Source organism: Chaetura pelagica, unplaced genomic scaffold (genome assembly GCF_000747805.2).
Source record: "Chaetura pelagica isolate M959 unplaced genomic scaffold, ChaPel_1.0 scaffold91, whole genome shotgun sequence".
Classification (NCBI taxonomy): Eukaryota; Metazoa; Chordata; class Aves; order Apodiformes; family Apodidae; genus Chaetura; species Chaetura pelagica.
In genome coordinates this window covers 623230-636288 of record NW_009952042.1, presented here as the reverse complement: position 1 = coordinate 636288, position 13059 = coordinate 623230, and the positions used below count along the sequence as shown (strand labels likewise).

Below are 13059 nucleotides of genomic sequence, written 5' to 3'. Positions count from 1 at the left end.
TAGCCTCCCTTGGACTCTTCCCAGCAAATCCCTGTTCCTCTGGAACTGGGGAGCCCTGAACTGGACACAGTCCTCCTGATGTGGTCTCACCAGGGCAGAGCAGAGGGGCAGGAGAATCTTGACCTGCTGGCCACACTGTTCTTAGAGCACCCCAGGATACTATTGGCTCTCTTGGCCACAAGGGCACTTTGCTGTCCCATGGGCAACTTGTTGTCCAGCAGGACCCCAAGGTTCTGCTCCATGGGGCTCCAGGAGGTCTCTAACTCACCTGCTTTCTCTTCATGCCTCCTCTCCATTATCCATCTCCACATCTAGGTCCTTTGTTGTGTCAGCAGCCCGGGACAGGATATCTGCCATCAGAGCTTCCTCCAGCTTCTTGCGCACTTGTTGCACCCGCTCTTCTTGTTTCCTGAGGGGAGAGGAGGGAGGGAAGAAGGGGCAAAACCATCAATCCCTCCAGGGTACCAGCAGGCTGGGAGCCCAACACTTGTAGCCACAAGGAGCCAGGGCTGGTTTCTCAACCCCATGATTTCAATGAGAAGAGTTCCAGTGGGAAGGGACCTGCAAGGATTACCTAAACCAACTGAGAATCAGTCGTAGCAGGAGATTCCCACCAGGAGCACTGGGGGGAGATCTGAGGCCACCTCCCTCTGGCCCCACATGAAGGTGTGTACACCAGGAGTAGTGGGACACTGAGCAGGTTTCTAAGTGCTCAGAGAACCTGCTCCAAGACCTACAGTGTGTCCACAGGAGAAGAACCTTAAGGAGCTTCACTGTTTGCATTTATGGGTTTAATTACTCCTACCTAAGCTACTCAGTCTTCTCTACTAGTCACTGGTGCATTTCAGATGGAAGCAGCTTCTGCAGAGACAAAGGTTTGATTCCCTGGGGCAAGTGAATTCAAAAGTACTTCCCTTGGTATCAATATAAATGTAAGATATTTTCCTAGAATCACAGAAGCCCAGACTGGTTTGGGTTGGAAAGGACCTTCAAGATCATCTAGTTCCAAGCCTCTTGCCAGGGACACCTCCCAGCAGCCCAGGCTGCTCCAAGCCCCATCCAACCTGCCCTTCAACACTGCCAGGGATGGGGCAGCCACAGCTTCCCTGGGCAACCTGGGCCAGGCTCTCACCACCCTCACAGCACAGAATTCCCCCCTCTTCCAATTTTAATGTTGATTCAATGTTATTTTGGAAGGTAAAACTGAGCTTGCAAATGTGACCAGAAAACAAGAGCTCCTCTCTTGAAGTTTTCCCAAGAAAACCTAAGTTTTACATCAGCCCCATTTTATTTTTGTTTTTACATTTCAATCCACTTCTTCCCTCAAGCTGTTTCTGCCAGGAAAAGAACATCTTTAAACAAAAGATGTGCTTAAAAGATGGGCAGTACTGATGAGAAGCCAGCCCAGGGAAACACTCATTAGTGCTGCAAGCTCCCTGGGGCTGTGTAGGACAGCAGGCCAGATGCAAAGAACATCAGATCTCAGAAGGACAGGAGAGAGATCCAACATGTTCCACAGAAGCCTCTGAGAAGCACCAGCCTGGAGGGCTGCTCAGTTCTCCAGCTGCAACCACCAGCAGCACCCCCAGGTGCTTCAGAGAGGTCTGTGTGCTTCCAGGTAGCAAGAGAAGAGAAGAGAAACAAAAAGACCCAGCCAGCAGTTCAGCACACACCTTGTTTTTTATCTTCAGGCTGTTTTCTATCCTTGTTTTCTCTCTTCAACCTGCACTTCACTGTCCCAGAGCTGCTACCTTGCAATGCTGAGAAACTGATCTTTCTAACCCAGGGGCAGAGAACCCAACTACACCAAAGATGCTTTATCTCCTTTCCAGAACCTGCTGGACAAAAGAGAACTAAAAGCCTGGGTAGCAAATTCAGTATTTGTTAACTGAATGAAAATCAGGACCATACATAAGCTGGAATAGAATTTAAAGAAACAGATAGGAATAAAATGTGCCACATTTACTCTGTCTCTATGAAAAAACACACTCCAGAGCTTCTCAGCAGCAGGAATTCCAGTGTCTTTCACTACCCAGATCTGAGACCCACTCCTGAAAGGAGAATTATTCCCTAGTGTGTTGCCTGTGGTTGCTCTATGATATTAAACTCCAGGTTTTCTGAGCTTCTCATGATAGTTCCTGAGGCTCTGGAGAGTCAGACTGAAGGTGAGATTTGTTTGGGGTACTGAGGAGTGTGGTGAGGGGCTAAGCCACAGCTTGGGCCAAGGCTCCTAGAGCTGAAGACATCCTTAAACCCATGCCAAACCAACTCAAGAGAGCATTCAACTTGAATTGCTCTCCACTGCTGGTAAATACAGCTTAGTTTTTTGGACAGATGAACAGGGACTTTTTCTTACCCACTACCAGGCAGAGCCAGAGATGCCACATGAGTTGTTTTGCTTTGGTCAGTTGAACCTGGCTACCCAGACAAAGAGGCAGCAGCCCCAGTGCCACACTATTTGTCAAAGACAAAGGAAAGCTGAGGGACAGAACCTGCTGGGTGGTGCTGTGTGCTCAGCCAAGAGCCTGCCCTGAGGAGGAGAAAGGGCTGTTGGAAACTGAAAGGTGGGATTTTCAGCAATGACTTCTCAGCTTTAGGAAAAGCAAAGCCCTGGAAACTGTAAAGGTCAGAAAATCCCACTCAGGAGAGAAGCAGGAGAGAGCTGGGAGTCAAAAATCCTTGTTATAATGTAATGGCAAAACTTCCTCCACCCCAGCACAACTAGAAAAAAACCAATCCACCTATTTGCTATTTTCAGAAGGTACCATTGCCAGCTCATCCTGAAAGGGAGGAACTGGTCAAAGCTTTTCTCTAGTAGAGACAAAAGACCTTTCAACACTGCCAGGGATGGGGCAGCCACAGCTTCTCTGGGCAACCTGGGCCAGGCTCTCACCACCCTCACACCAAAGAATTTCCTCCTCATGTCTCACCTAAATCTCCCTTCTTCCAGTTTTGATCCATTGCCCCCTTGTCCTCTCACTACAAGCCATGACAACAGCCTGATGTGTAGGACATTCTCTTGGGAAAGAAAATGTGCATTATGACTCTCAGTGAGTATTTTCTCTTGTTGAAATCCAGGTTTTCATTTTTGTTCACCCTACTGAGCTAAGCAACAGGCACAAGAAGCAGGTTCACACTTCCCTGATCTCCAAGTCTGAGCCAGGGAAGCACCTGCTTGAATGGTACTTGCTTTTCCTTCTCCCCAAGACTATCCAACTTACCTAATGTCATCATCTGTGACTATGAAAGCTTTGCAGAGGGGCTGAGATGTGTTCAGCCAGACTGCTGGGTTCTTCTCCACAGCTGAAGAGAGCTGCCCTGTGATGGGGGCAGAACTGGTGTGCAGGGCACTGGCAACAGCTGAGAGCAGGGTGTCATCATTGTTCCCAGGGCCAACCCCTGCAACAGAGCAAGGAACAGTCAGCATTCCCAACTCCTGAAACAAAGAGAAAGGACCAGTTCCCATTCCCAACCCCTGCAACAAAGAGGAAGGAACAGTTCCCATTCCCAACCCCTGCAACAAAGGGAAAGGACCAGTTCCCATTCCCAACTTCTGAAATAAAGAGGAAGGAACAGTTCCCATTCCCAACCCCTGCAACAAAGAGGAAGGACCAGTTCCCATTCCCAACTCCTGCAACAAAGAGAAGGGAACAGTTCCCATTCCCAACTCCTGCAACAAAGAGGAAGGAACAGTTCCCATTCCCAACCCCTGCAACAAAGAGAAGGGAACAGTTCCCATTCCCAACCCCTGCAACAGAGCAAGGATCAGTTCCCATTCCCAACCCCTGCAAGAAAGGGAAAGGAACAGTTCCCATTCCCAACCCCTGCAACAAAGAGAAAGGACCAGTTCCCATTCCCAACTTCTGAAATAAAGGGAAAGGAACAGTTAGCATTCCCAACTCACAATACCTTGAAGACCTTTAGGAAGCTCCATGGATTTTATGATTTGTTCACTGACATCTGATGCACTAAGGCCTTGTAGCCTCTTCTCCCAGAAAAGCTGAAACAGAGGAGACATGATGGCTCATTAGAAATAATTAAAAAGCCCACCAAAACCTAAATCAGCTCATGGAAATAAAACACACTCCTGATCAGAACAGCATCAGAACAACAAAAGAGACTTCTCTGGAAATAGAATCACATCTTCCCACTCTCAGGAAGAGACATGAAGGAAATGTACATGTGTTTCACTTCCATCATTCACTGATGAGCTGGGAACATGTTCATCCTCTCAGGAACCAGTTGCTTGACCTACCAGAGGACTGGTTGAATGGTACAGATTTCCCTGCTCAGCCCTGTCCCACTGCTCTGCAGGTTCATCCTGGAGTTGTGGCCTGGAGACTATTCCTTGAAATGGGCCTTGTCTATTTCTATTTTCTATAAGAGAGCAATGAAAGCTGCTTTTAAAGTTGCTTTCCATTCCATGAGAAGCTTTATTTAACAAATGAGCCCAACAGGGAGGTAAGCAAGAACCATGTCCTGTGGAAAGAGCATTTGGAAATGGTTTGATTTTTCTGCAGAACATGGAGAAGGAAAAAAATATCCATTTCTTTTCAGGCCTGCAAAACCTGAGATGAAAAACTAACCCCACTGCTAGGGAATTGTTGTAGCTGGGGGTCCAAAGGCCTCTGTTGAAGATGGAGCTTCTGAATGTCACATTCTGTTCCCAAACTGGAAGTGATGCAACCAGAGCATCCTCTTCCATCTGTGTGGAACCTCTGCTGCCAGGGAAGCTGCTTCCCAGCTGGGGCACTGGGCATTCAGAGCCAGGAAACACCCACAGGTTTACAGTTCCTGAGGTCCAGCTCCCCACTCTGATAACCAGCAAGCTGTAAAACCTTGAAAAGTGGCTTTGAAAGCTTGAAGATGTTGTCTTGCAGGGGTGGTGCTTGGAAAAAGCCTTAGACACCCTGGTGACACTTATTGTGTGCAATGACTGAAGATGGGGAGCCAGCAGCTGCAGAGGATCTGCTGCTCTTGGTGACAAATTTGCCTCCATCAAGCTGGTTTTAGCTTCTCTTTCCAAGAACTACCCCAGGGTTTACTGCTTCAAGAAGAGCTGCTGCCAAGTTATCTTCCCTGCCAACACCAACAAGCATCTCTGCTCCCTCTCAGGTCATGTACAAGCTACAGCACTCCTTGCTTTTGATCTCTGTGGAAGGAGGCAAAGGAGAATTTTCAGGGAATTCTGGTGAGACTCTTCTGAAAAAGGAGATATAAGCAGACAAAGCTTGCAGAGATGGGCATCTAGAAGTACAGAAGTAAGAAGCTCTTCATGGATTTGGGCCAAGGACTGGGGGAAAAGGGAGGAATGACACTGGGAGTGACAACTGAATGAGCTTTCCATACAAATAGGCTGTAGAGGCAGAGTTCCAGCATTCACTGGAATATCCATGGACAGCAAAGTTTGCACATCTGGGTGTGAGAGAAGAAGACAGTGACACATGCAGGGATTATTTCTGTAAGGAAAATTCAGGCTTTCTCTGGAGGGGAAGAGAATTCAAACCCATTTCTCCAGCAATTGTTTGTCAATTGCCAGGTGCTCCAGACAAGCTTTATTAAGGATAAAGTTGTCCAACAGCTCCAGCCCTCCTCCTGACTTCTCTGTCTCAATGGCATCAAGACAAGAGCTGTTGCTTTTTGAGAACCAAGCAGGGATTGTATCTATCCAAAGTGATGCTCCAGCCAGCAAGGAAAACACCAGCATGCACTGCATGGTATGTTGAAACAAGGGGTGCATGTCTGAAGGGTGCACCCATGATCAGGGACTGGCTGCTAAGACCAAAGAAACATCTATAATTGCATGATGGGAACTTGTGTGGAAAGAAACCAGCTCCCTGGAAATGGGTTCTGCTGGAAACACAGGAGGGGATTCTCTGCCTTTCCTCAGCTCTGGTGAGACCCCACCTGGAGAACTGTGTCCAGTTCTGGAGCCCCAACATAAGAAGGACATGGAGCTCCTGGGGAAGAGTCCAGAGGAGGCCATGGAGATGATCTGAGGGCTGGAGCAGCTCTGCTCTGGAGCCAGGCTGGGAGAGTTGGGGTGTTCAGCCTGGAGAAGAGAAGGCTCCAGGGAGACCTGAGAGCACCATCCAGGGCCTGAAGGGGCTCCAGGAAAGCTGGGGAGGGGCTTGGGACAAGGGCAGGGAGGGATGGGATGAGGGGGAAGGATTAAAACTGGAAGAGGGAGATTGAGGTGAGACATGAGGAGGAAATTCTTTGGTGTGAGGGTGGTGAGAGCCTGGCCCAGGTTGCCCAGGGAAGCTGTGGCTGCCCCATCCCTGGCAGTGTTGAAGGGCAGGTTGGATGGGGCTTGGAGCAGCCTGGGCTGGTGGGAGGTGTCCCTGCCCATGCAGGGGGGTTGGAACTGGATGATCTTTAAGGTCCCTTCCAACCCAAACCATTCCATGATTCTAGGACACATGAAATTGCTTTGTTCCAGGCATTTTAATTAAATCCTTACTGAAAACTCACTCTGATTAAATGTAAAAACAACTGGAACAGCCTCTTCCTTCCCTTCCCCAAATCTCCCACCTCTGTCAGTGCTCAGAACCATGACAAACCAGGAAAACACCCCAAGGCAACACTCCAGGTTGGAGAAAAGCAGGATTGAGCCACCCCAAGGTTTGCTCTGCAGTTAGATGTATGGGATTCATGAGTCCACATTCCATGCAAACATTTCTTCCAAATGAAGCAAGTCACTCCAGAAGAAGAGCAGTGTTTAAAGTGTCCTCTTCTGAAGATGCACTGCTGCATCCCAGCAAGGAGAAAGAATTTGGTGGGAAAAGGATGCTGACCCCGTGATCAGCAGGTGATGATGATTTCTAGAAGATCTTGCTCCAGCTCAAGTCTGTTAGAACCTTTCTCAAAGAGGCAAAGATTGAACTTGGGTAGGCTTGAAAGCAGCTGATTCTGCAGGTTTTTACTGGGTAGCTGCTCACAAAAAGACAAGGGATGCTTTCCCAGAAGAGTTCAGTCACTATGTGTTTGAAGAAAATACTCTGGAAGAAAGAAAAGAGGGAGGAAACAGGCAAGCTGGAAAGAGTCTGGGATCCATCAAGATATGAATGGCCAGGCCCCAGGGGTGCCCAAACTTCCAGGGGCTGTGGTGGGTATTGCTGGTTGAGCAGCCACGACCAACAGCACCTCCCTGGCACACAGAGAGTGGAGCAGTTCAAAAGGCAAACCCAAAAGGATGGGAAGAGCATCAACAGACACATGCAATTATGCACCTTTTAGATCTGAACGTGATCCACTTACATGGCCCCTGGGGACCAACAGTGAGGTTAGCTGAGGCCTTCCCATCTTGCTAAAAGACATCTCACCAAGATGATCCAACTGGGCTCCAGACCTCTTCTGCTCCTTCCTCACCTGAATTTAGAGGATGCAGAGTCTAAATTCCTTGTGTCACTTCTCACCAGAACAGCATTCAAGGTGTGTGAAAGTGCAACATGAGAGACAGCTCGAGTTTCAGAGGGAATGTTGTTAGAAGTTAGTGGACAAATATCTGAGCAGGCCTGGGGGTTTTCCTCTCATCCCTGCACTCCTGAGACACCAAAAAGTGTTTCACTTGGATGGTATTAAGGCCCAAAAACCACAAATCAGACTTAAATACCTCAGCCCAACATACTCTACATGATCTAGCTGATCAGTTGCTCACTAACTAGATTCTAGTTCCTTCTCAGCTCCCTCCTCCCCATCAAGAATCCAAACCCAAACCAGTGCTGAGTGAAGGGGTGACCTGTCATGTATGTGAAGAGAAGCAGCTACAGGAGAACTTGTGTGGGATGAGGCTGAGCTCCTGGGGTTTGTCTTTATAGAAGCAGTGTGAAAAGGAGGGATTTCAAAATACATTTTGTGTCGCTTTGGCACCAAGTTCTTCTATGGAAAAGAGAGTTATTCCTTCTTGGGAACTGTGTCTTTCCTAGAAACCTCTGTTAAGAAGCTGCACTTGAAAATGTTTCTATATTTGAAGGCCAGTTGTGACAATACAGCAGATACCTGAATTCAAGAGGGATCTGGTAATCAAATATGGATTTGGCTTGGATGGAGGAAAATTCATCACCATCTGAACTGATTTTTCAGACTGTGACTGATAGATACATATATATATATATTACACACATTTCTGTCAGTGACTTTCCAGACAGGAATTCTCATCTGCAATTGAAGCCCAGCTGAAAACAAGGACATTTCCAGGTTGCTTCAAGTTCCAGAGGAGGAACAATGGGAAGGGATGAATTCTCACCTGTCGTGGCTGCTCCGTCACCCGCTGTGGATCAGACCTGACCTTGTTGCTGGGATGGTTGGTGACTTTGGTGACTGGTTGTTTGAAAATGGATGCTGTTTGTCTGATTGGTAAAGTTGTATTTAGGTCTGGTTTTCCCTGTTAAAAAACAAAACAAAACAAAACAAAAAACAACAAACAAAGAAAGAAAAGTGAATTAACACAAATGATACAGAAAAATCACCCGAATTCATGTTGGATTCAACCTCTTCTACTGATGGGCAGAAGAAAGAGCCTTAGTTTGGAGTCAAGATTTCCCTGAAGAGCTCCACTGAACTAACCTTTGCAGTCACCCATTTTAAAAGAGAAAACTCTACCACTTTCACCTTCTCAGGGAGGGTCAAACTGCTTGCAAGTCCATCTTTTTCTTTGAATTGCATTCTGAGAAGAGTCAGCTTCACCACCAGATGCCAGAAGGAAAAACCTCCAAAGCTCCATGAAAACAGATTGGTAGCAAACAAGAGTTCCAAGAACAGCTCTTGCATTTTGGCTGGTGTTTTTCCTAACAACCCCAAGCATTCCTTCCTAGTTTCCCCAAGGACACCAAGGTGGGACTGAGAAAGAAGTGATTCTACCCACAGAAGGAAAACACTGGGAAGAAATATTCCACGGGCCACATTTTTCCCAGTGAACTTGTATCAAGAAGAGAGCAGGAGAGCACTGATCACTTCAACACATTCAGTTTCCTGCTTCTGCTTCAAAGGGAAGAAAAACCAACCCACAACCAAGTTATTAGGTAGTATTTCAGATCTCAGAGGTTTTATCACTGGCTGGGAGGTCAGAGCTCCAAAGTTCCACCAAGAACATGGATGTCAGAGTCCATCCAAGGATCATGTTCCAAGTTTTTCATTAGGATTTCCTACTGTGGTGACAAAAATCCATCTCTTTGGCTTAGAAATGGGAATGAAATCCCCAAGATTTCCTATTTAGATGATACACTTTGGACTGCACCACCTCATAAAAGGGACCATGTTGTGAAATCAGAGAGCAGATCATTATGGAAAAATCCTTCATCCCTCAGCTGGAGCTCAGGAATTCCAGATGACAAAAGCCAGCACAGTGATTACAGCTACTCTGGAATGATATGGATAAAAATGAAATTAGAACACAGCTAGAAGCTTAGGTTTATTAAGCAATAAGCCTTCTCTCCCCTACATCTGTCCCAGATTAAATTCATAGAATCACAGAATCACCCTGGTTGGAAAAGACCTTGAAGATCATCAAGTCCAACCATGAAAGTAAATTAAATGTTACCATTAAATTGTTATTTTTAAAGCAGGTGTCCCTCTTTTAGAGCAATCTGGCAGGGGAGTTCCTCCACCACCAGCATGTCCTGTACTTTTGTCTGCCTGTCCTTGCAGGGTGGGTGGAGGACAGGTAGAAGCTTGAAGAGCCAGTGTGAAGACCATTCTGCAGCCAAACCACTCCACCCCAAAGACAACCTTGACACCCTGCAATGGTTATTACAGTGGGGGCTCCTTCCCAACTACTAGATCCTTCTGTAGGGTGGGAGGGAGAGGCAAAGGAGGACTTCACTCATGAAAATAAAGGCTCAACCCACAAATTCCAATGGAAGCACAAGTGCTTCTTCTGCCTGGTGCCACTTGAGAGCTTTAACCAACCAGAGAAATCACCATTCCTTTAGCACACAAGTCCTGGAATCTGTTCACATAAAGCCAGAGTGAGGATCTAAGCTTATAAATAAATCCAGACACTGTTCTTCTCCTCATATTTCACCCCCACAGTCCCAGCCCACCAGAAAAATACTCTTAGGTACATTGGTCACTGCTTTTAACACATGGTGGACACTGGTTATGGGATCTATTTTTTTCCCCCCCAGAGTATGACAATAGCAAGTCTAATATTAGACTTTTTTCCCAGATAATGAAGCATCTCTAATCAGCACAAAGCCACCAGCCAGAGCTAAAGAGTAATGACATGTACTCAAATTTGCAGCAAGTATTTTGACAATGACCTTTCCTCTCACCATTCACACCAGAACCTGGATGGGTCTTGCCCATCCTACAAGCTTCCCATGCCATGATCTTGTGACATCAAGTTCAAAGTGGCATTTGAAGCTTTGAAGTCCATGCCCCAGGGCATTCTGTGCAGCAGCATCAGTATTTGTGGTAAAATAGCTATTAAAATTGGCAAAAAAATCCCTGAAATATTACAGAGTAGGCCATATGGGAGATAAATCTGGTTTAGCAAATGTTTCTAGGACAAAGGTCTGAGTTTCAAGCTCAGGAAAAATACCTGCAGGTTTCTGGCGGCCAGTAATGGGGCATGAAGTTAAAAACTGAACCCATTAACCTTTGAAAAATAAGAAGAGAGATTTCTTCAAGCAGTCTGAGAAATGAGGCAAGTTCAGCTCCATGAATGATATGTCCCCCAGAATTGAAATGAAACCCTGGAGAGCTACAAACTCTGCAGGTTCAAGGGTTTGATGCCCCATCTACTTTTTTATCAAGGCTCCACACTTGAAAATAGTCATTAGGACAAAGTGTTTAAACTAAGAGCAGATGAGTTCCAAAGTTCTGCCATTATAATCTTACTGCTTCCCTACTTCATTTCCTTGCTAACCAGTCACATGTGCACTTTCTGGGCTCCTTGTACATCAGATTCTTCACTGGTGGCACTGGGTTTGAACAGCAGAAATGAACTCCCTGGCACAGCAGCTTGCAAAGCTCCCCCATCTCCAGCAGACCTTCAGAGGTCCAGGGATAAAAACACATTGACAGGGAGTGACTGATACCCAGAGAAATGCTTTTTCACAACAAATCATAAGGCAGCCACACACAAGATTCATTCATGACCAAGGAAGGGCTTCCAGTACATCCTAATAAAAGAATTAACAAAGATCTCTGCAACCAACAGCTCTCCTGAAGACCAGAGAGCCCTCCTGAGCTTTCCAGCCAGAAGCCACTGTCTATGGTCAGACACAGGTTCCTTGGTTCCAGAAGGTGATGAAGCTCCCAATATTCAGCTTTTCTGTAGGTGTGAATATTGAATCAATATTCAAACATTCAGCCCTCAGAGCCAGACACACTGTGGGGCTTTCACACTGCTTGCCTGGTATCACCAAAGTCCTTCCCAACTCTGGGCACTACAGCAACGTATCCACTACCAGGAACAGCAGTGTTCCCTGCTCATTTTTACTCATCAGGAGTATTTTATGCTCCAACAACAGTTTCCAAAAGAATTTCAGTTCACTGCCTTTCCAGAGATCTGTATTTCCAGAAGCATTCTTGTGTCCCAGACATAAAAATGGGTTTAAAACCCAACAGTGCATTCCCAGGCCTTTCAAATCCTTGAGCCTAAGGAGTCACTTCTCCCCAGGCAACATGTTTCACCTGTAGTCTCTGTGATGTTTTCTTTGCCATAGAAAGAATGAACAAGCATATTTTTATAAGCACAGCAGCACCTCTACCTATTGGATTCCACTCAGTTGTGTCCCTTCCTTCACTGTCTCTTCCACCAAATCCAGTAATTCAGTTTGCAAGGGAAATGGAGAAATGCTTACACAGAAAACAAGGGCAAGATCAGCTCAGGTTAAAGCAAAACTCCTCCTGCAGCTCTATCATAAATCAGCTGATCAAATATAAGCTTGAATTGCCTAAGAGGTCAGTAAGAATGCAGGGTGGTAAGGCAGGAGACAAGTAGAATATTTCCATCTCATCTACACTGCCACACATGAACATCACCAAATGAAGAGCATCTATTACCCTCAGTTCCACCTCCAGCCAGGTGGCATTAGCATGTTAACCTTGACATTGAGTTCTGATCTTCCTAGGTGGAGAATCTCCAAAGCTCCAAGTCTGGCAAGACATTTCCCACCCACCAGGTCCACCAATCTAACTGCCCAGACAAGTCCCAGAAAGAAAACTCCAGTATATTTTTATATTCCCTCTTGAAAAGTAAGGGGAGCCACAGGATTCAGAGGCATTTCTGGTAAATTGTTTGTACAAAAACCAAACCAGCCACAAAATACAAGTTTCTACACAAACTTGCTTCTACAAGCCTGCCTTTTATGGCCCCCCAGCAGCACAGCTGCAAGGTGGACTGGAAAATGGCCACAACCAACCTCTTCCAGTGCCTGTGGAAGGAAACATCACCTTTATCTAAGAAAAAAATGCCTTTTTTTTCTAATTTTGTATTTAGCAGAGCTACTGTGAGCAACATTCAAGTCCACAAGACCACAAGTGAGCATGGAGTCATCTAGATTTTTATACCAAATGGTGGCATTTCTCCTCATGCCAAAGTAGCCTGACCAAAACCTCTCCTTGGACTACTCCCAAATGTCATGTTCTTTGAAAGCCTCATGTCTGTGGGAAGAGAAGATGAAATCCATTGAACACATGCTTGAAATGAAATGAGCATGAAATGTGTGGCTCATGCATTCCCAACAGCAGAGGACAAAACCCATCAGTGCACAAGACAGGGCTGTCATATGTCAGGTATTATCATACACTGCTGGAAGTTGGGAAATCCTGAAGGACAAAACACTTTCAAAAGAAAACACTGCAGGTTGTTAGAAAAATCCTTCCCAACTCTTGGATGAGGTTGCTGAAGTTTATCCAGGAATTTCTTATCTGAGAGTCAGTTCAATTCCCTTGTCATGTCCCTAGTTATTTCCCTTCTGTATGGCTCAGCCTTTTGCTTTTAATCCACTATACACATTTTCTCCAGCATTCCAAAGGATACACTGTTGTTCCCAAAGAAACAGACAAGCAGAGAACAACCAGATCAACTGAGAATCCTAGGCAGGAATG

The 13059-nt window shown here is 46.1% G+C and overlaps 1 protein-coding gene across 1 annotated transcript in view; it reads right to left on the bottom strand.

Moving 5' to 3' along the window:
- Positions 1 to 279: 279 nt before the first annotated feature.
- The window catches only part of MBD2 (methyl-CpG binding domain protein 2), a 13709-nt gene continuing 929 nt past the window's right edge, over positions 280 to 13059 (bottom strand). The window contains exons 2-5 of the mRNA XM_010002682.1: positions 8249 to 8386; positions 3910 to 4000; positions 3222 to 3399; positions 280 to 409 (exon numbers count right to left, since the gene is read on the bottom strand). Of these exons, the coding sequence (XP_010000984.1) occupies positions 280 to 409; positions 3222 to 3399; positions 3910 to 4000; positions 8249 to 8386 (537 nt within the window). The remainder of the gene's footprint in view (positions 410 to 3221; positions 3400 to 3909; positions 4001 to 8248; positions 8387 to 13059) is intronic.